Source organism: Emys orbicularis, chromosome 2 (genome assembly GCF_028017835.1).
Source record: "Emys orbicularis isolate rEmyOrb1 chromosome 2, rEmyOrb1.hap1, whole genome shotgun sequence".
In the NCBI taxonomy this organism is placed as follows: domain Eukaryota; kingdom Metazoa; phylum Chordata; order Testudines; family Emydidae; genus Emys; species Emys orbicularis.
In genome coordinates, this window is record NC_088684.1 from 192168672 (window position 1) to 192191304 (window position 22633).

The following is a 22633-nucleotide window of genomic DNA, read 5'->3' on the forward strand; positions in this document are numbered from 1 at the left end:
CATTTATAGTTATGAGCATTATTTCAAGTCAGAAGAAATACTAGCCTTCTGCTAATAATCCGCAAAGGGGTGGGTACATCACACTTTCCCAAGGCACTTCTTAATGAAGTGTCCCACTAATTTCTGCGGTCTCTGCTGATACTCCACAAGCACATCATGTGAGCTGCTAATCTGATCCCCTTCAAGTCGATTCAGAAGTGTGACACACACCACAGCAGCTAGAGATAAAAGAAATTGTGTTTGTTAGAAATGACATTTAGGTAACTTTCACAGTGAGAAAGCATGAGAGCATCTTCTATTTGTACACCCCTGTTTGAGGTATCAAAACAGACAAGAGGAGATAAAGCCAAGGAAACTAATAGTTTCAGTGATGGGTTTGAGCAGTTCACAATGGAAATCACACCTTATAATAAATAACTAGATTAAGTACCTATTTCACTTTAGATGTTGTTTTAAAATTACTAATAGTTTGAAGCAAACTATAAAGCCATTAGTAAAGTTGATGGAGCTGCTCCAACATATGGTCACATTCAGAACATTCATGGTCATTGCATGATTAGAACCTTTTTCTGAATGGGATTTTTTTTTTTTCAAGAAGTGTGTCAAGAAGTCTGATTGGTAAAATTGCCTCAGAGAATAAGGGTATGTCTACACAGCAAACACTGTGCATGGGCTAACCTACTTGAGCTAGCTTGAATCAAACTACTGTGGGTAACAATAGTGATGAGGAGAGTAGGTGCAGTGTGGGCTTCCCGAGGAGAAAAAAAATGGGAGAAAAAGAGGTAATAAATTCCTCACAACAAGTCATGCTCTCATATCTCAGACCAATTAGAAAAGGAAGACTTTGTGACCTTAGAACACGGACATAGCAAATGAGAGAGTAACTTAAAATGACTACTCTAAAGTTGTACTAGATCAACTTTTCTTAGGTCACCTACCTAAACTTTAACTACCTCATAACTAAAATTCACAAGAGTCCATACTTTTTTTATTGGGAACCGCATTATTCACCAGGCAACTAAAAACCCTTCTTAATTGTTTCAGAATTGCAAATGCAAATCTAGTTACTCTCTCTCTCTTGATATTTCATTTTGATATGCAAGTAAAGAAAGTGACTATAGTTCCATATACATAGAGGCTACCTGACTGATTAAAGTTACTGCAGTTTCCTATCTGACTTTAAGGCAGTTACAATAGTGCCTTCAGATAGGTTGGTACTTGAATGATTGCTTCTCAATGCAAGGCAAGAGCTGGAATAGCTACTAATCAGGACTAAACTAGATCAGAGCTGTGTGAGGGGGTTTACATAGACCTGGCACACAGACACTGCAAAGTTCTAGCAAATCATACTAAAATAAACTTACAGCATCTATAAATATTTATAATCATATATGCAAATAGTGCAGTATTGTAACTTTCCACTGCAATGAATTTAATGCTTTGAAACTCTGTACACTGTACATTTTCTGCAACACAGATGATTCAGTCTAAATAAAATGCCATGTATCCAATTACCTCTGACACCACTAAGATTACAAATAGCAGCAAAAACTGAAGATTCCATCTCAATGTTTCGGACTCCAGCATCATAAGCTGCCTTCAAATACTGCAATTTCTCTTCTTCAGCATATAAGCAGATTGCACCATCCAGACGGGCTTGGCCTATAAAGCATATAAATATAGATTTATTTTATTTATTTATTTATTTATTTATTTTTGGTACTGATGAAAGTACAGGGGACAGTTTCAGTCTCTAAGGGACACAAGATTGTTACAGTTTCTATACCCTTCCTAATTTTTATCACGGCAGTAAGCTCAGTTTTCACTTAAAAGGCACTCTATAAATGTAATTTATTAGTTATTATTTGAATTTAGGATCAGAGTAATTAGATATGAAAAGACCAACTACTAAATTATCAAATTCATAAACAGGAAATATAGTCCCTCAGATGAATTAAGTATCAGATTTTAATTGTGATATTTCCTCTCTGCTTGTTTGATGTATTGATTACGTTTGAGTTTAACGGTCCCCTAAAAAAGCATCCAGATCTGCTAATGCCTTTCTGATGCAGTGAGGGGAGGAACAATCTCAGCCCTTTTGATGCTTAGAAGATTTTTTAACATAAGGAGAAATCAAGAGTTTTTTAAAATTGGACACTATTGGTGCCTATTTTTAGGAAAGAGTTAGCTTATTCCAGCTCTTTAGGGCTTCAGCCCCAAAGAAACAGATTTTTTTTTTATTAAGCAGTGTTAGACTGCATACAGCCAAAATAAACTTTACAGTTCTCTAGTTACCATATTTTTTGTTTTCGGGAACGGAATTCCCAAAGCTGAGGTTCTCTGCCTGTTTGCAAGTTTTGTAGTAGATTTGGTAGCATCCGTAGGAAACCTGCTGGTTTGCTTTTAGGACCCACTGACTGGACCATGGACTCATTATCCTTCCTAACGATGCCTGAAGAAAGCCACATATTGACATTGTTCTACTTGAGATCTGCCTTGAGCACTGCTAGAACCATGGATTGTGTGCCCTCCAAGCAATGCTCTTCTTGCAGTATATCCAGCCACAACTAGAGGCAGAAGTGCCAGATATTTGGGGAGAAAGCTTTGTAGCCCACGAAAGCTTATGCTCTAATAAATTTGTTAGTCTCTAAGGTGCCACAAGTACTCCTGTTCTTTTTGCGGATACAGACTAACACGGCTGCTACTCTGAAACTTGTTCTCACAAGATTTCCAGCTCAGTTTGTAGACCTGGGAGGGAAACATCTGAAATTGTGGATGCTTATCTAAATCAATCCCGAATTTAAATCCGTGATGTTTGCCCATCCCAAATGTGGCAGTATTGATGTAACATTCAGTTATCCAATTAATGGTTAATTAAGGATGAATCAGCAACTCTTTCCAGGGCTGCTTACAGAAAATTTCTTCTAGACACATGAACAATTAAAAGAAAAAAATAACCAATAACTCTCATCAATTCCACAGTGCACTAACGGTGATTATAGCAACTCCACTAAATAAATACCCTGATAATTCAGTAATCAAAAGATATACAATTTATGAGCTGTCAGTCATTGTCAATTCTTTTTTTAGATAGTCATTTAGGGGGGAAAAACACCACAAAATTACACCCTAATACAGAAAAGGCTTAAATAAATGCTTAAATTTAAGCATGTGAGCTGTAGTCTCATTTAGATCAACTGGACTACTCATCTCATTAAAGCTAAGCACATATTTAAGTGCTTTGCTGGACTGGGGCCTAAATCCCCTAATCCAGTTTGATTTGCATATGTTACTGTTTACTAATTTACTTCTATTGTTCTATTGCTAGCCTTACCTTCATAGAAATCCAAAGTGCACATTGTATTTCCAATTACTGTATTGAATTCATTTATCTCCTTACTGCACTGCATCAGTTCCTTAGCTAGTTGGTCATCTAGGTTGGTACTGCGAATTACAGTCTTTCCCAGGATAACCTGTTCAAATTGAGGCTTGAAGGTAGCATCTACTGATTGACTGGTTATTACCACTGAGCCTGGCTCCAGACCTGTTGTAAAAAAAATACATATAGTGAGCTGTTCAGCCTCTCTGCTCGTATGTAAACAAGGTACATTATAGCCCAATCCTGCTCCTACTTATTGAAATCAATAAGAGTTGCCACTAAATTCAATAGGAGAAGTATTAGGATCTATTTTCAGAGTAGCAGCCGTGTTAGTCTGTATCTGCAAAAATAACAGGAGTACTTGTGGCACCTTAGAGACTAACAAATTTATTAGAGCATAAGCTTTCGTGGGTTACAACCCACTTCTTCGGATGCATCCGAAGAAGTGGGTTGTAACCCACGAAAGCTTATGCTCTAATAAATTTGTTAGTCTCTAAGGTGCCACAAGTACTCCTGTTATTTTTATTAGGATCTATGTGCATGTTTGTAGTTTATTATTCCAAATGCTTTAAAATAACTCTATAGAGGAGACACAGGATACTGCTAATTAAAAAGGTATTTATATAAAGGACAATACAAAGGGCTGTAAAGTAATCTTAATGGTCTGACAAATCCAAACTGTTAAGGAAATATTTCACATAGGGCATGAATGATCTTTTCTCCAGCTTGCTGCAGATCTCTTCACTCAAGCACATTTTCCTGTCTGGGGAGTGAGATATTGCCTTTTATTGTAAAATTATATAACTCAAAGAATTCTTTAGCTGATGGGTAATTAGGTCTAAGGAAAAATAAGAGTGCTATGTATGACTAAAAACCTGAACATTCTCTCTCTCTCTCTCTCTCTCTCTCTCTTTCATGATCCAGAATTCTGAACTAAGGCGTGAAAGATAGGAACTCACGTGTCCTATAGCAGAACTAAGATCCACTCACTGGGACTGTACCAATATTTTAAAGATGATCTTAAAACCCTAAAAAGTGTGTGTGTTTTTAAATATTGGACTTGCATTCTTTTTCACTTCTCTATGATGCCTTGAAAGGAATTTTTTCTGCTTTTCTTAATATTAGAACAAACAGGAATGTCAATTTCGGTGCTCCTTATTTGGATGGAGGACTTCTCTGGGATGTATAATGTTCGCTCTGAGACTTTAATTTAAAAGGTATTATTGCTGAATCTTGAATCTAGTCCCCGTTTATTCAAAATGTTTAATTATTTGAATCAAATAGATATTAACAAAAACAAGCAAAAATTTTACACAGGCTGATTAAAACTCCCTTTCAGTTGTTCAGCTTTCACTCTCTTGATTCTTGTGTCACCATTTCACTAGTTCTCCAGTCATCAGAGAAACATTCAGGCTAGACAGGAACAGAATTGTTAATGTACAAACCAAGCAAAATATTTAAAAAAAAAAAAAAAAAGTCTTCAGGATTTCTTTATACATCATAAAGAAGGAAAAGAGGGCACAAGTCCAATTTATTTTCCTTTGCAAGTCACCTTTTAACCTCTGCTTTATCTGTGAAGTGTGGGTGGTAATATTACCTAATAAATATTCACCAAACTGTCATGAGCATTAATTAATTTGTAAAGCCCTCTGAAAATGAAATAAGTGTTAGACATTATCATTATTATGCCTCTGTTTTATAAACCTTTAACTACAGAGATGCTTTAATTTCAATAAAAGAGAAATATGAAGGGGAAATACCTATTCCACCAGAGGTGCCAATGCGAATAATGGTTACGTTGGAACACTTGGAGTGATACAGCAGCTTGATCAGTTCATGTAACATGATTGCAATAGAGGGAATGCCCATACCATGCTGAAATGAAATCAGAAAGTCACATTGAACATTAATATACATTATTAACAGAAGAGTCGGGAATTGGAGCAGATCTCTGTAATGAATCACTATGAAAAATACATGCAAAAGTATTCTTGTACAAACCTAACCTATGGGCCAGGGCAGAAGTTTATTGTGGTCAATGGAAAGACTTCTATTGACTTCAATGGACTTTGGATCAGGTCCAGTGTTCCCTAATACCCTGGGTTATGTTAATTTTAAAAATGTTATATTTTCTGTATTCTAAATCTGAGTCCCATTCTAATCTTTTACAGTTACATGCCCTCACAAAGCTTCTACACGGCCCAAGAGCAATGTTCACACTAGTTCTTAATGACCTGAAACACTGGTGATTCTAGCTGAGCTAAAATCTTACAAAAGGCGGAGGCTGTGGTATAGTCACAAAGTTCACAAGCCTGAATCTGCTCCCGCTTACATCATGATGTGACACTTCACACCTTGAGGGGAAGAGAGCAGCACAATAGGGCCACAGTTGTGGAGTTGATGCTATGGGCTAGGGGTGGGTTTTCAAAAGTGCTCTTGGGTATGTCCACACTGCAATAAAAAACTCCTGGCACCGAGTCTCAGAGCTGGGCCAACTGACTTGAGCTCACAAGGCTTGGGCTGCAGGGCTAAAAATTGCAGTGTAGGCCTTTGGGCTTGTGCTGGAGCCGAGGTTTGCAGTGGTCTCAGAGTCCAGGCTCCAGTCTGAGTCCGAACATCTACACTGCAATTTTTAGTCCACACCTTGAGCCCCACAAGTCCAAGTCCCCTGACCCGGGCCAGCTGCGGCTGTGCCATGGGTCTTTTATTGCAGTGTACACATAGTCTATGTGACTTAGCAGCACAAGTCCCATGGACTTTCACTGGTACTTGTACTCCTAAGCCACCTACGTACCTTTTGAAAATCTCACCCTGGATCCTCCGCCATAGCTGAGAAACAGCCACCTTTGTTCCTTCCCCATCTGCACTTAGTGTAAGCAGTCTCTGTGTTGTCCCTAGCATAGGACCAATAGGGTAGAAAACATGCTGCTCATGATTACAAAGGATTGTTGTGGCAGCCAGGAATCACTGGGATGTAGGAATATGCCAGCCATGCCCCTTTTCTCCTTGGAAAGCCATACTACCCTGGGATCTGGAAGGAGAGGTGGCATAAAGCCATTGCATCTATGTGACACAGTGGTTACCCTTACATGGGGGAAATTCTGAAGGAGCTGGCTGAGCCAGTCTTCCGGCTACTTTGCACCACTGAAGTAGACCTGAAAATTTGGATGTATATCCTCTAAAGAAATATTTAAAAGAAATATGCATTTATGTCCCATTTAAAATATGCTTAAATTGTTGATTCAGTTGCAACTACTGCATTGTATATTGAAAAACATTCTGTTCTACTTCAGGAACACTCAAAACAAAAATCAAGGACTAGGCCTTGTCCTTTTCTTTAGAAGCACTAGCAAATATAATTCCTCTCCCTCCCCTCCTCCCCTCTCCCCCGCCTCTTAATGCTTAATACTTACACTGACTGATAACACGGGTCCTACTTTGTACATCGCGTAACGGTCAGTTCCTGCACAGATGTTGGGATAGTCAGCACCGACGCTCCCAAGTCCAAGCTCTTCAGCTATGTAGGTGATAAAAGCTTTCATCCGTGAAGGGCTTCCTCCAACACATACAAACTAGCATGGACAGAATTCAACAAACCACATCAATTATGCAGCTGACTACATGATGCAGCATATTCAAGAACAGGGAAAGGTAAATATGATAATGCAAAAGGTTTAATCAGAATTATTCCCAACTACATTATTTTTATTATTACACTCCTCGTAGAGGTCTGTAAAGATAAATGTTTGAAAATAAGGCTTAAAATGGTCTCAGAAGTTCTCTGTCATTGCCTGACAATGGAATTTCATTAGTATAGTACAAAATGTAGAACTAGGGCTACATCTATTTAAAATGGCATTTTGTATTGGGGTATGTTTTTAATAATAGGTACCAGAGGCAGAGTGGATGTAAAGGAGAAATTATCTGAATATGTCAAGGGAGGGAGGACTCCATAACTGTATTGGCATATAGAGAACTAGCTAGGAAGGAACCCTGAGGCTGAGAGAGCACTTCCCAGTTGGAATATAGTGGTATTGCCAAACCCAAGAGTTCAAACAGCAAGCCTAAATAATACCATGAGATTTATTTTTGATCCAGTATCAACATAGAACCCATTTCCAGGTCACATACATTGTAACACAGTGGGGGGCAACTTGCAGCCTGCAGGCCGCACGTAACCCATCAGGGTAATCTGCTGGCAGGCCGCGAGACAGTGTTTACATTGACCGTCCGCAGGCACGACCACCCACAGCTCCCAGTGGCCGTGGTTCACCGTTCTTAGCCAATGGGTGCTGCAGGAAGTGGCGTGGGCCGCAGCGACATGCTGGCCGCCGCTTCCCACAGCTCCCATTGGCCAGGAACGGCAAACCGCGGCCACTGGGAGCTGCGGGCTGCCATGCGTGCGGACAGTCAATGTAAACACTGTCTTGCGGTCTATCAGTGGATTACCCTGAAGGGCCACAGGTTGACCACCACTGCTGTAACACCTTTGCTAATAGCACTGTGTCCTAAAAAAGAAAGGCAGTTAATGTTACCTCTGACAAATTTAGCTCTGATGGTTAATGTATAAAATATACCTTAAAAATAGGGCTTGCAAATGAGGCACTTTCTGTCACCTCAGGAGTGTTATTTCAGGTATGGGGCTTTTGTTTTTAGTGGATTGGGCAACTCATCTCATATAAACCTTGTACGAGAAGCTACCACCGTAGATGCAAAAGCAGGACAAAATGCTAGTGTACTCAGTAAATGCAATATGGGCCAAAGTCTGCAGTACCCACTCAGTCCTTACCCATATAAAACTTCAACTAGGATGCTAAGACCTTGAACCTGCTCCCATTGAAATGAGTGAAAGTGTGATATTGACTTCAGTGGGAACAGGGTAAGGTCTCACAAGGGAGATTTGCCTGACTGAAGCCTGAGTAGGGACTGCAAACGTTGGCCCAATATTCACAAAAGGACACTGGCAGCTCTGGTAAACCTAAAAATTGTAGGATGATGCCAGCATTCACTGAGAAGGTCTTACCTTCTTTCCATGCATTTCTCAAACTGATTCATGCTGCTGTCTTTAATCTCATCCTGCACACAATTAAATTTTAGTGGAAGTTGCACAGTCTGACATGTTTAAACTTCCAGAATGAAATCAAGGTTCTTACCTTTACATCTCCAAACAAGGCAGGAAAATCATGGGTGCCAGTCCCAAGAGCAAAATGGTACAGGATATCATCTTTCATTTTCTCAAGGTGAGGGTTGGAGAGATGAATTAAGTTATCTCTGTCATGGAAGTGGAAAATATATATAAACTCCAAAAAACTATGTTAAAAGAACATTATTAAGGTTGTAAAAGTCTAGTGCTCAAAAGTTAGAAAAAGCCAGAATTAAGGTTTCCTGTGCACCTTTAATTCAACTCCTTGTGTGTATGCATTATGAGACAGTCTTTAATGACATGATCACATACTGTTTTTTTTCAAGTAGACCCTCTGCCTCATTCAGTGTACAGGATGCACTGTGCTCATTAAACGAGCAGCTATTCAATATTTTGTTTTATCCTCGTTGTTCAATATGTGGTCCCAGGCCTTATTTACTGCACAATATTCAAACCTTGTTCAAGGTATCTGTAAGCACTCAGCATTTCTGCAAATCAGACCTCAGCATCTCAAAATGGGCACCCAGAAAATGAAGAACACACAATTAGTGACCATCTGTGAAAAGTTTAGTTTAAGTGACTTGTCTGCCATAGCACTGGAACTTTGTGGCATAGAAACCTTAACATGAGACCATCCTGTGTCTTCCTGCAACCCCCTTACTCATTCACCTCACACCTTCCAACTTCTTCAATAAATGAGGCAGGGTCCTACAGACAACAGCCTCCTTAACTACACAACCCTGATTCAGCCCCAGAGCAGGTCCAATCTGTGCATTGAATTAAATGAGGCAGCAGTCCTCCTGTGGAAAAAACACTATATGATTATGCAGTTAAAGACTGCATCATCATGCATACACTACTCCAGAGGGGAATTCTGTGCCACTGTGCACGTGCAGAATTCATGACTGGCACAATTTTTTTCTCTCGTAGAAAATACATTCTGCCCAAGAAGTGCTGTTGTTCCACCTTTTACCTGCCAAAGGCCACTGTGGCACCAGAACAGCCAGCATCATGAATGCAGTTCTGGTGCCACAGCGGCCTCTGGTGGGCAAAAGGCAGAACTGCAGCACTGTGACAGAATGTATTTTCTGTGGGGAAAAAATTCTGTGCATGCGCAGTGCCACAGAATTCCCCCAGGAGAAGTTCATCACAGCACCCTGCCTGCAGAGCCAGGTTAGGACAGACAGAGTGGGGCACATGGGGCTGCTGGGGGTCATACACTGGGGGTTCAGAATGTTTAGTGGGGGGAATTGGGGTACAGGCTCAGGAGCTAGTAGGGTGACAATGTTAAGCCGGGGCTGAATGGGAGTGGGGGTTCAAGGCCACATGGGACGGGGACTGCAGGGACACATGGGGATGGGGGAGGAGGCTGCAGAAACCCATAGGGATAGGGAGTGCGGAGACAGAGGCAGATGTGCCTGACTGAATGGGAGAGACTTGGGGTCAGTCAAGGTCTGCATGGGGGAGGCTTCCCAACTCCCTAACAATCCTGCCGCTCCCCCCAAAAAAGCACCTGTTCCATACTTCTCCCACCTACACCCAACAACCTTCCAGGTTCACTCCCAGGCTCCTTCCCTCTCCCTCAGCTCCTCCATTACCACTGACTCCCCCAAGCCTTTGCATTGCTTCTGGCAGATGCAGGAAATACAGTTCTGTATTGTAATTTAAATGAATTACTCAACATTCTGTATTAATATGCCTAGTAAGGAATCTATTTGTAAAAAAAAAAAAAATTACCAGAATCTTTTTTTTTTTGTCTGTATTGTTACAGACATACTTGCTGACAGGTATTTTGAAATAAATTACCAAAATTATTGAAACTGGCATGATTATATTGTTATTTTGAGAAATAAAATATTCAGAATTTTGCAGAATTTTAAAATACTGTGCTCAGAATTTTTATTTTTTTTGGTGCAGAATTCCCCCAGGAGTAATACACACATGGGGGGCCAAATGAAGGGTTGTAGAGACAACCTTAATATTGGCATTTTCTAACTTTTGAGTGTTTGACTTTACGACCTTACTATGTTCTTTTAATGCAGTTTGTGTTTGTGTGTGCAATTTCCTAGTTTTTAAAAAAAGCAAACTGAAAAAAACAAATTTCATCATGTGGCATCATGCTGACACCACGTGGTTGATCAGCAAAGTGTAACTCTTAGATTCACCACACAGACACATGCCTCTTAAGAGTAATGATAGTAATAGTAGGTTGTCATCTTCTATATGGACCAGCACTAAGTCAGATGAGACATGCATCTTTCCAGTGGGTTTCACAGATATTTGATGACAGCAGAAGAATAGTGAGACTCTGGAATCTTGAGTTTCATTCCACGCTCTGGAGAGGAATGTTCCCTTTAACGGTCACAGACACTTCTCTCTGTCCCGCCACCCTAATCCAAGTCTGACCCCTCCAACCTGTTCCTCTTCAGTCCTCCCCACCCCTGGCTCTTTGTCCCAGTCCCATTCTTCTTGGCCAGGCAATCCTAGTCTCTCCCTCAGAGTTCCCTGTCCAAGTCTCAGTCCCAGGCTCCTTGTCCAGCCAGTTCCAGTTCCCCCGACCTCAATTCTTTGTCTCCAGTCTTTTTACCCAGCCAGTCCCAGTTCTGCCTTTACACCCCAGCTCCTCATCAGACCTATCTCCCATCCGTCCCCATTCCCCCACCCACTGGTTCCCAGTCTCAGTGTCCTTGTCCAGCCAGTTCCAGTCTCCTCCCTCCCCTTCAGACCTGCTTCCCCCAACCCACCCCTGTTTCTGTCACTAGTTCCCACTCCAGTCTCTGAGTTCAACCAGTCCCCATCTCCCCTCCCAGCCAGTATCAGTCTCCCCAAGCTCCTTGATCCAATCTACTCCTTTCCTTCCCCTCCCAGTGCCCCCTAATTCTGCTCTCAACCTCTCTGCATTCAAGTCATGTGGCTTCCCCCTTCACACTGCCTGGACACCTGATAGGGGGGTGGCAAGTCATTGAAAGCATAAGAGACACAGGATACCTGCTTTCAATTCAGGTGCCCAGCCATGTGGGGATGGTGCATGCCCAGTCCAGACACATGTATGAGCTCTGAGCGGAGGGAGCAGGGCCAGCTCCAGGCACCAGAGCAGCAAGCAGGTGCTTGGGGCGGCCAACGGAAAGGGGTGGCACGTCTGGCTCTTCGGCGGCAATTCGGCGGCGGGTCCCTCTCGGAGGGAAGGACCTGCCGCCGAATTGCCGCCGAAGAATGAAGCGGCGGCGGTAGAGCTGCCGCCGATCGCGATCACGGCTTTTTTTTTTCCTTCCCTGCCACTTGGGGCGGCAAAAACTCTGGAGCCGGCCCTGGGAGGGAGCATGCTCAGTGAGCACAGAATCTTTGGAGAATTTAGCAGCAAAATTCTATGACATCTCTACTGAGCGTATGTGAACTGTGAAGTTTCAAAGACTGACAACTTGGTCAAATTTGAGCAGATTTTAGGGGATCATCAAAAGATACATCCCTGACACCCAGACCTCCCCATGCAAAATTTCAAGTCCCTGCTCCAAAGCATGGAGGTGCTAAAGCTTCTCAAAGAAGAAGTTGACAGAATGTTAACATTGCAAGCCAGTGTATTTTCCCTACCAGCCTGCATGGAAAATTTCAGCCCTAACGGTTGAAGTTTGAAAGTTATAAGGAGCTGAAAATGGGATTGTATAATGTCTCGTGTTAGGCAATCTTAGTAATAGGGAGTGCTACCAGCCCTGCCTAAAATAATTTAATATTAAGTATTGAAACTGGTTGTGGAGCCAAGGCTAGGGAGGAGGTGAGGATGGGGTTGTGGCAGGCAGGTACAATGTGCACCACACCCTCCTGCCACATGAAGAAACTGCAGCAAAGTTCATATGGTCTGAGGCTGTATTATATTTTGACATGATCTTCGCTGTGCGTCAGCTACAGGAGAAATGTCAAGAGCAGAATCGTGAACTCTATACAACTTTTGTGGACCTCACGAAAGCATTTGACTCTGTCAATCGCCAGAGCCTGTGGAGGATCATGTCGAAATTTGGCTGTCCAGACAGATTTATACGAATGGTACGTCAATTTCATCACGGTATGATGGCTCGTGTCCTGGATGACGGTGAAACATCTGAGGCCTTCCCAGTCACCAACGTCAAGCAAGGGTGTGTTTTAGCACCCACTTTGTTCAGCATGATATTCTCTGTCACTTTGACTGATGCCTTTCAACACTGCAATGAAGGAGTTGGCCTGAAGAATAGAGCTGACGGGAAACTATTCAATCTGAGGCGACTGCGTGCCATCACCAAGGTGAAGGAAACTGTACTTCGAGACTTTCTCTTTGCCGATGATTGTGTTCTGAATGCTAGTACAGAGCCGGAAATGCAAGCCAGTATGGACAAGTTTTCAACTGCATGCAACAACTTCGGTCTCACCATTAACATCAAGAAGACTGAGGTCATGCACCAGCCAGCTCCCCACGCCCCAGAACCGTCCATCACTGTAAATGGACAGAGACTTCAGACAGTGGACTACTTCACGTACCTGGGCAGTACCCTTTCCCGAGCAGTGTCAATCGATGATGAAGTAAACTGCAGAATTGCTAAAGCCAGCTCTGCATTTGGCCGATTGTGCTCCAACATTTGGGAACATTGAGGGATCAGCCTACCAATGAAGCTGAAGGTCTACCGAGCAGTGGTGCTTTCAACTCTGCTGTACGCCTGTGAGACGTGGACTGTCTAGCGGAGTCATGCACGAAGGCTCAATCACTTCCACATTTCCTGTCTGTGAAAGCTTCTAAAAATCAGATGGCAGGACAAAATGCCCGATACTGATGTCCTTACTAGAGCCAGTCTGCCGTCAGTTCACACATTGCTGATGAGAGCCCAGACCAGGTGGGCCGGACATGTCGTGAGAATGTCAGACGAACGCATTCCTAAACAGCTCTTCTACGGAGAACTCACTCAGGGAAAGCACTCCCATGGAGGACAAAAGAAGTGGTTCAAGGACACGCTGAAGACCTCTTTGAAGTCTTTCGAGATCAACACCGCCACATGGGAAACCTTCGCACTGAACCGTTCAGCATGGCACAGCCTCATTCACACAGGCAGTAATACCTCTGAGGCGAGGCGTATTGCTGAGGCTGAAAAAAAGCGTGAGCTGCGCAAGTCCAGAGCTGCTCGTACATCATCGACAGTGCCATTACATGTCTACCCGACGTGTGACAGGACGTTCCACGCCCGAATCGGACTGATCAGTCATCTTCGGACGCACAGAGCCCGGTCATCGAAAGAATGAGTTGTTGAGGTCTTCATCGATAACGATGGACGAACATCAAGATATTTTGACCAGCCCTCCCACCTTCTTGAGGATTTCAGGGGCAGTCCCAGTGGGAATCCCAAGCAGAGTGGATCCATTGGAGCCATGCACCCAGACCGTAGTGGGAGGAAAGCAATGACAGAATCTAAGTAGGAGCTGGTGAGATTGGTGACAACACAAACGGGGATCTGAAAGAGGAGATGAGAGAGACAACGGGGAAGAAGTGGAAATCAGAGACAACACAGTAGGGGGGAAAATACAGAAGCGATAAGAGAAAATAGAGAAAAGTGTAAAAACGAACAGAAAGGGAAGAAAAGACACTAATAAAGTCAGGTTGTTCAGGGTGGTAGCCATGTTAGTCTGTATCAGCAAAAACAATGAGGAGTCCTTGTGGCACCTGAGAGACTAGCCTCTAAGGTGCCATGAGTACTCTTCATTGTTTTTTTTTAAATAAAGACTGATAAACCATTTGTCTAGAAACAGCTCCTCTGACTAGTTAGTGAAAAGAGATGGCGCATCCAGCCTTGACTGAGGAATTAGACTATGCCAAGAGCAATGGGGAAAAATCAAATCCATGACACTTTATGATACCCTCACATTAAGTTGAATGCAGACTGGATAGAGGAAAATTATATATGCAACTTCTGTATTAGGCCATGGAAACTTTACAAAAGTCAGCTTACAAAGTGAAGCCATAGCAGGCTGGAAACTCTAACTATTAGCCAGAAACTGGTGTAGACCCTTGGTGTACACCTCAAAGTGCTTTGTGATGAGGGTTGCCAATTTTGGTTGGACGAATTCCTAGAGATTTCATCCCATGACATAATCTTTAATTAAAGATTAATCTTTAATTCCTGGCAACTCCAGGCCAATCCTGGAGGGTTGGCAACACTATTTATGATACACGAGGCCAAAGGCCCAGTGCCTTCTGCACCCAGAATCATGAACTAATAGCTTAGGCTTTGTCTACACTTGAAAGTTATATCAGCATAGTTACGTCAGTCAGGGGTATGAAAAAACAACAGCTCTGACCAATGTAGCTATGCCGAAATAACATCCAGTGTAGATGTAGCTATGTGGACAGAAGAACGCTTCTGTTGAGGTAGCTATCATCGTTCAGGGAGGTGGTGTTCCTACAATGACAGAAAAAAAACGTTCAGTCACTGTGTTTACTCTAGAGGGTTATGCTGGTATAGTCTCCGCAGCGTACACATACCCTCAGTAATGCATACCCTGGAGTGGCTCATTTCTGTTGGGAATATGGCTTAGTAAATTTAGGTTTAGTCTTTAAAAAATGACAAATCAATTTTATGGAGGTTTATGTAACATATCCTTCCAGTAGGGAAATTAGTTCCCAGTGAAAAAATTGGAGAAAATAGGGAAAAGTTATAAACATTTTTCCCCTAACAATTTGAATATATGAATAGTTTAATTTTTTTCCTGACAATTTCTCTCTAAGATTCCCTGGGCTATGTAGTCCCCTTCTCCCCATCCCATCCTCTACAGAGAGGCAGATCTGTGAGGTTGTGGGAAGGGGCTGAAGGAGGAAAAGTGTCAGTTTTAACCAGTAGTATAGTCAAGGATAAACAGAGTTGCCCATTTCTCATTTGGGAAATATGGAGTTTAGTTTAGGTTAGTTTACCTACTTCTTTTTTTACTTCTACACCACTGTTTTAAACTGACCCATCCCACACAATGTGACAAATCGCCCTTTCAAAATCAATTAACTAAATGTTCATTAAGCAACAGTTGGCTTTAACAAGAGAAAATGGCTGAAAAAGCAGATTGGCATTTTGGGCAGTTTAGCAATGCCCTCTCCCAACATCTCACTGGTCCTAACTGTCCCCAGAGAGTACCTGGGTTACCTTTGTTCCCCTACTTATCCCTCCCCCTATTTAACAAACTTGGTGTAGGGATGATGAGGTCACAGCCATGCCACAGAGAGTGCTGATGAACAGCTATGACATCATCAGAAAGGCCCAGCTGGCCCTGCAGATTGTGGCTTTGGACAATCAGTGTCCCCAGACCAATACTCCACAGTATCATTCAGAACTATTTCTGCCAGATTATGTGGGACTTAACCTCTTTGTACCAATGATACAGAGCAATTACTTGACTATCGTGATATTTGCTGGAGTCACTACAAGATTCAAATAGGATGTGTTTTAGAATCATTCAACAGTTTGTTTTTGCACATGCAGAAAACACTTTCTTTTTATTTGGATACCAGCCCTTTTGTGATAAAAGCGCAACCCAAGACACAATGAAGTAAACTGTAATACACTAAAATATCTCTCTCTCTCTCTCTCTCTCTCTGTATATATCTATATCTATCTATCTATATATTAGGGCTGTCGATTAATCGCAGTTAACTCACGTGATTAACTCAAAAAAATTAATCACAATTAATTGCAGTTTTAATAGCACTGTTAAACAATAGAATACCAATTGAAATGTATTAAATATTTTGGATGTTTTTCTACATTTGCATATATATTGTATTCTGTCTTGTAATTGAAATCAAAATGTGTATATTATTTTTGATTATAAATATTTGCACTGTAAAAATGATAAACAAAAGAAATAGTATTTTTCAATTCACCTCATACAAGTACTGTAGTGCAAGCTCTTTGTCGTGAAAGTGCAACTTACAAATGTAGATTGTTTTGTTTTTGAGTGCAGTTATGTAAAAAAAAAAAATGTAAATCTTCAGAGCCTACAAGTCCACTCAGTCCTACTTCTTGTTCAGACAATCGCTGAGACAAACAAGTTTGTTTACATTTACAGGCGATAATGTTGCCCTCTTCTTATTTTCAATGTCACCAGAAAGTGAGAACAGGCATTTAGATGGCACTTTTGTAGCCAGCATTGCAAAGTATTTACGTGCCAGATATGCTAAACATTTGTATGCCCCTTCGTCATGTGTTGTAATTGAAATCAATATATTTGAAAATGTAGAAAATATCAAAAAATAAATGGCATTCTATTATTAACACTACGATTAATCCTGCGATTAATTGTTTTAATCACAGGATTAATATTAGGGCTGTCAAGCTATTAAAAAAATTAATTTATTAATCTCTCGTTTAAAAAAAAATCACGCGATTAATCACACTGTTAAACAATAATAGAATTCAATTTATTTAAATATTTTTGAAAAATACTATTTCTTTTATTTATAATTTTACAGTGCAAATATTTGTAATAAAAAATAATATACACTTTGATTTCAATTACAACACAGAATACAATATATATGAAAATCTAGAAAAACATCCAAAATATTTAATACATTTCAATTGGTATTCTATTGTTTAATAGTGGGATTAAAACTGTGATTAATCACGATTAATTTTTTTGAGTTACTTGTGTGAGTTAACTGTGATTAATCAACAGCCCTAATATAAATATATATACAGGGCCAGCTCCAGGCACCAGCCTGGCAAGCAGGTGCTTGGGGCGGCCACTCTGGAGGGGGGCGGCATGTCCAGCTATTCGGCGGCAATTCGGCGGCCGGTCCCTCACTCCTGCTCAGAGCGAAGGACCTCCCACCGAATTGCCGCCGCAGATTGCGATCGCGGCTTTTTTTTTTTTTTTTTGGCTGCTTGGGGCGGCCAAAACCCTGGAGCCGGCCCTGTGTGTGTGTGTGTGTGTGTGTGTGTGTGTGTGTGTGTGTATATATATATATATATATATATATATATATATATATATATATATATAAAAATCCACAAATATTGTCAAATTCACAAGGCATGTTCCAACAGCATTGTCTGCATGATTGGCTTTAAAATTGTTTCCCCTCTCTCCCTCTGTCTGCATTTTGTCCTTATAGGGCCACACCCCTGTAATCAGATGCGTACAGATGGACCCCTGCACCCACAGACACGTAGGGCCTTGGGCTCCAATCTTGCAAACACTTATGTATGTCATTAACTTTACTACAACAAGTAGTACCATGAGTTTATGATAGTAAAGTTTTTGCAGGATTGAAGCATTACATAGTAAGCTCTTCAGAGCAGAGAACTTTTCCTCTTGTATCTGTGTAAAGTGCCTCCCACATTTTAGGTGCCAGCTAAGTAAATAAAAATATCTGAGGGCTAACCATTAATCTTTGACACTCATTTTCGTATACCAACATAAATCTAAAGAAAGAATGAGATAAGTGGATTGAAATATTTGTTCAAAATTCCAAAATACATGGGATGAAATTCTGGCACTATTCAAGTCAATGGTAAAGCTCCCATTGACTTCAATTGAACCAGGATTTCATGCACAGGCCTAGTCTACACTTGATTTTTCAGTATAAGTATACTGGTATAGCTATTCTGGCAAACCCTTCTAATTTAGACACAACTTATATTACACAACAAGAGCGCTGTTGTCTGAACTAAATAAAACTATACCTGCCAACTCACTTTTTTGCCAGTATAACTGAGTCCTCACTAATGCTTTTCCCAGGACAAAAATATTGGAAAGAAATCACATGCCTAACTGATATTACAATAGCAGCGAAAGTTTTGAGCTTAGACCTGGCCACAGTCCACATATGTTCTGTAGAGTTCTACTATTTAAAAAATTAGGTTGTGAAATGAAAAACATGCTATTTGGGAGGAGTTAAAAGTGGTACGTTTATATAAATTCAAAGTAGATATTGAAATTAGTTTTGGTTCTTACTTTGACGACTGTTCATCCTCAGTCTTCTTTTCAGCTGTTACACCAGGTGCCATTCTATACAGTTAGACCTGAAGGAAGAAAAGAGTGTATGGTACTTCAGTGACAAAATAAGGCCTTGATCCTCCAAAGATCTACACGTATGCTTAATTTTACACACTGCGTAGTCCCATTTTAAAATTAGTTTAATTAACTGTAACACAGATGTTGCATCTAGTCTATAAAGGCATTAATCTTAACTCCAAAAAATTAAATAAAAACATTAATAATAAGTTCCACACATAATACAGCCCCTTCAAAAATTGTGAAATTTCAACAATGTGACCATCTGACCATTAGATTTTTTTTAAATATGCATTAACCCAAAATTAATATGGACAGTTTTACAGCTGATGCCAGTGGATTAAATATCCCTGCATCAGAACTTGAACTACACAAAGACATTTTTGTCATTCTTATGCAAAATAGAATTGACACATTCGGTATGACTAAGACAAATTATAAAATGTCGTAAAGGAAGTTCTGCATCATTGCTGAGCCCAAATCCTGTAAGTAAAAAATACATGGGAAGTGAACACTATTGAGTCAAATCTCTTCCTTAAAGAAACACTCAACCTAATGACTGCAATAGAAGGAAAGAGTCAGATTTTGCAACAAAATTACAAAATAAATTATTTCCGAGAAAGAAACAGAGAAGATCCGATGAAAAAAGCCTGAATATTTACATGTGGAAAAAGAGAAGTGTGTTGCCCCTTTTTGACTCCAGTGGCTAGTGAAAAGTTTGGGGCCCTGGGGATGTTCCAGCTGGAAGTAGAAATTGATGGAGTCCAGTATTTTTCTTCGATGCAGTCTGTTTATTAACAAGGAATGAGCAAAGTCCTGTGTCTCTGAATATGGAAGGAACCAAGAACAAAAGGAGCAATTTCTTAGGGCTGGTCCACACTGGGGCGGGGGATCGATCTAGGAAACGCATCTTCAGCTACGAGAATAGCGTAGCTGAAGTCGACGTTTCCTAGATCGAACTAAGTTTACTTACTGCGGGTCCACGCGGCGCAGGCAAGCTCCCCCATCGACAGCGCTTCCTCCTCTCGGCGAGCAGGAGTTCCGCAGTCGACGGGGGAGCACTTCTGGGATCGATTTATCACATCCAGATGAGACGCGATAAATCGATCCCAGAAGATCGATCTCTACCTGCCGAATCGGGCGGGTAGTGTGGACCTAGCCTTAGGCTAGGTCTACACTATGGACCTTACAATGACACAGATGTACTGCTGCAGCTGTGCCGCTGTAAAGTCTCCTGAGTAACTGCTTTATGCTGGTGGGAGAGAGCTCTCCTGTCGACATAATCAAACTGCCCCCCAATGAGTGGTGTAGCTGTGTCGGCGGCAGAGCATCTCCTGCTGACATAACACTGCCCACACAGGTGCTTTTGTCAGTGAAACTTTCAGTTGGGGGTGTGTGTTCTTTTTGCACCCCTAACCAATAAAAGCTTTGCCAACAAAAGTACTAGTGTAGACAAAGCCTTAGTCTCCACCCCCACGCGTCGTGAGCCAACACCAGACCCAAAAGTGCTCTCTCTAGCTTTTTTCCAGGGTCACACTGGGATTAGAGGCTCGGAGCTCCTACTTGGGTTTCTTGCCTCTCCCTCTGTCTGTCCTCAGTTTGTATGTGATCTCTACCCACACACACACACACACACACACACCCCTCTGTCCTCAGTTTGTGTGTGATCTCTCTCTACACACACACACACACAACCTACCCATAATAATATTCAGACAAAAGTTCCTGTGCAGGTTCACATAGGGCAGGTTGTTTTAGGTGGGGGCTTATGCTCACAGTTATGTTAACTGGGGTTTTAACTCAATTTATAACAGGTTTCACCCCACTCATAACAAGTTACTGAGTATTGGAAATGTGCTGATGCTTAGAGGAAGGGTTTTGCCTTTATTTAGGGTAATCAGCTTTATCAAAAGAAACTATACTAAATGTATAGAGACATTGCAGTAAACTATAAAAGTACTGGGTCAAATTTCATCACCAGTTACACTGGTCCAACTCCATGGACTTGCCTCTGTGGTTATAGTCAGACATCATTACAAGTACTTAATAGAGGAAGAACATAATTGTTAAATGGGTTAATGTTTGCATAAAATCATGCTACAATTCTTAGGCAATTATTGATCCAAGTATGTGAGAGAACTGGAATTATATTATTTCCAATAATAAGAATGTATAATTGTATAACTAATATACAGGTTGCATTTGATCCCAGATGGAGAAGGAGTCTTTCACATCCTGTTTAGTGCCTAAACTGATGAATGATTAAATGATTTTTGAAGTAAATTTTCAACTATTTAAATTATTTTCAGGACTTTTAATTTTGGAGCTTTAATCCTCTTTACTAAGGAATCAATATTCACTTCAATACGCTAGTGTGTTATAGATCGCTAGATACATAGATTAATAAAATCTACTAAAATAGAAAACATTACTTAAAAGAAAAATTTCCATTTATGATAGCCATGGAAACTATTTTAACAATCTTCCTTTTCTATGATACCAGTGACGTTAGATAGGTGTTAAGAAATTATTGTTTTCTGAAGAAGGTACACAGTATATAGTACAAAACAGGTGCAAATTTCAAACCTAGAAGTAGATTCCCTATTTTAATCAGTGTTCAGATCTGATTATTACTATTTTACAACTATGCAAAGCCCATAATTTTTACTGTGGCTTTCTTTGATTAATGTCTTACTAGTATTTTTTTAAAGTAGGAGCTAATACTCAGGTTCTGATCCATCTCCTATTAAACTCATTGGAATGACTCCTGCTGACATTAACAGGAGTTGGTTAGGCCCTCAATTTGCAGTATGAGCATATTTTTCCTCATCCTTAAGTGATTGCTTCCATTATATAGCACTTCTGCAGCAGGCTTTCCCTTCATATTGTATGCATACTTATATATCACTCATATAATGACAGTTCAGTATGGGTTTCTTCACGTGTATAAGGAGGAACCTGTAGCTGATCTGTTAGTCTAATTGTGAAACATGGGTGTACTTTGCTCCAAAGAAAAACTACCTCCCGGGCCAAACATCTGACCCCATAAAGCTCTCTACCAGTACCAGCAAAAATTCTGGCATTTCATAAAAGAACAGTACAATGCTGTTGGTTTTAAGATTCATTTCCTCATCAGCAAGGGGAGGAACATAAGAACGGCCATACTGGGTCAGACCAAAGGTCCATCTAGCCCAGTATACTGTCTACCGACAGTGACCAATGCCAGGTGCCCCAGAGGGAGTGAACCTAACAGGTAATGATCAAGTGATCTCTCTTCTGCCATCCATCTCCACCCTCTGACAAACAGAGTCTAGGGACACCATTCCTTACCCATCGTGGCTAATAGCCATTAATGGACTTAACCTCCATGAATTTATCCAGTTCTCTTTTAAATGCTGTTATAGTCAAGAAAGACGAATAAATGAAATCCCAGTTCCCACAAAGGGCTTCCAGTACTGGAATTTTAACTGGAAATGCCGTATATTGGGCACAATAGCAATCGACACACTAGGCATCTCTCTGCACAGTTAAAGGAGGAAATTGCTTGGCTTCAGTTGCATCAGCTGTAACCTACCTTGCTGGGAAGGAGAAGCTGAACTCCAGCGGCTGCCCAATTCCAGTCGCTCTCAATAGTATTTGAATGGCACAAGCTATTGCACTGGTTTTCAAGCTGAAAAAGAAAGGGGAGTCAGGTCTCTGGCAGAGGAGGGAAGAGATGGGTGCTGCTGGTGCTGCTGGACCAAGCTCCGGGACTAGGGAGCGGCAGGAAGTGTGCTAGCAGCATGCCCTTAGCAACGGCACGGATACTTTACACTCCTCCCTCGCTCCGGTTCCAGGAAACCTAGCGCCGTAAGCACCTTGCTCTATGCCCTCAGTGCCCCTTCCAGGCATCACCCAGCCCCGCCGCTGCTCGGGCTCCTCCCTTCCTCCTGGCCCCGGGAAGGGCACGTAGCCCCGCCCCAGCGCTGCTGCAGCGGCTCTGCCTGGCCCCCTCTCGCAGCCTGCGCTGTGTGGAGAAGGGCAGGAGAAGGGTCGCTCACCTGCGGCAGGTGAGGGATGCGGCTGCTGCTGCTGCGGTGCCTCTCGGGTCGGTA

At 41.5% G+C, this 22633-nt stretch overlaps 1 protein-coding gene across 1 annotated transcript; it reads right to left on the reverse strand.

Moving 5' to 3' along the window:
- Window positions 1–78: 78 nt before the first annotated feature.
- UPP1 (uridine phosphorylase 1) lies at window positions 79–22441 on the reverse strand. The gene is made up of 9 exons (XM_065399802.1): window positions 22397–22441; window positions 22114–22209; window positions 18480–18547; window positions 8533–8650; window positions 6793–6951; window positions 5140–5254; window positions 3335–3544; window positions 1516–1662; window positions 79–218 (listed from the first exon to the last, which is right to left on the reverse strand). The coding sequence occupies exons 3-9, from the start codon at window positions 18530–18532 to the stop codon at window positions 79–81; spliced, it is 942 nt and encodes a 313-aa protein (XP_065255874.1). The 5' UTR covers window positions 18533–18547; window positions 22114–22209; window positions 22397–22441.
- Between the last annotated feature and the right edge of the window lie 192 nt (window positions 22442–22633).

Coding starts and splice junctions, on each gene's coding strand:
- UPP1 (XM_065399802.1), bottom strand. CDS start 18,532: ATGGCACCTGGTGTAACAGCTGAAAAGAAGACTGAGGATGAACAGTCG. Junction 1,663..3,334: donor CACTTTGGATTTCTATGAAG/GTAAGGCTAGCA, acceptor TATGCTTTATAG/GCCAAGCCCGTCTGGATGGT. Junction 219..1,515: donor TAATCTTAGTGGTGTCAGAG/GTAATTGGATAC, acceptor TTTTATCTCTAG/CTGCTGTGGTGTGTGTCACA.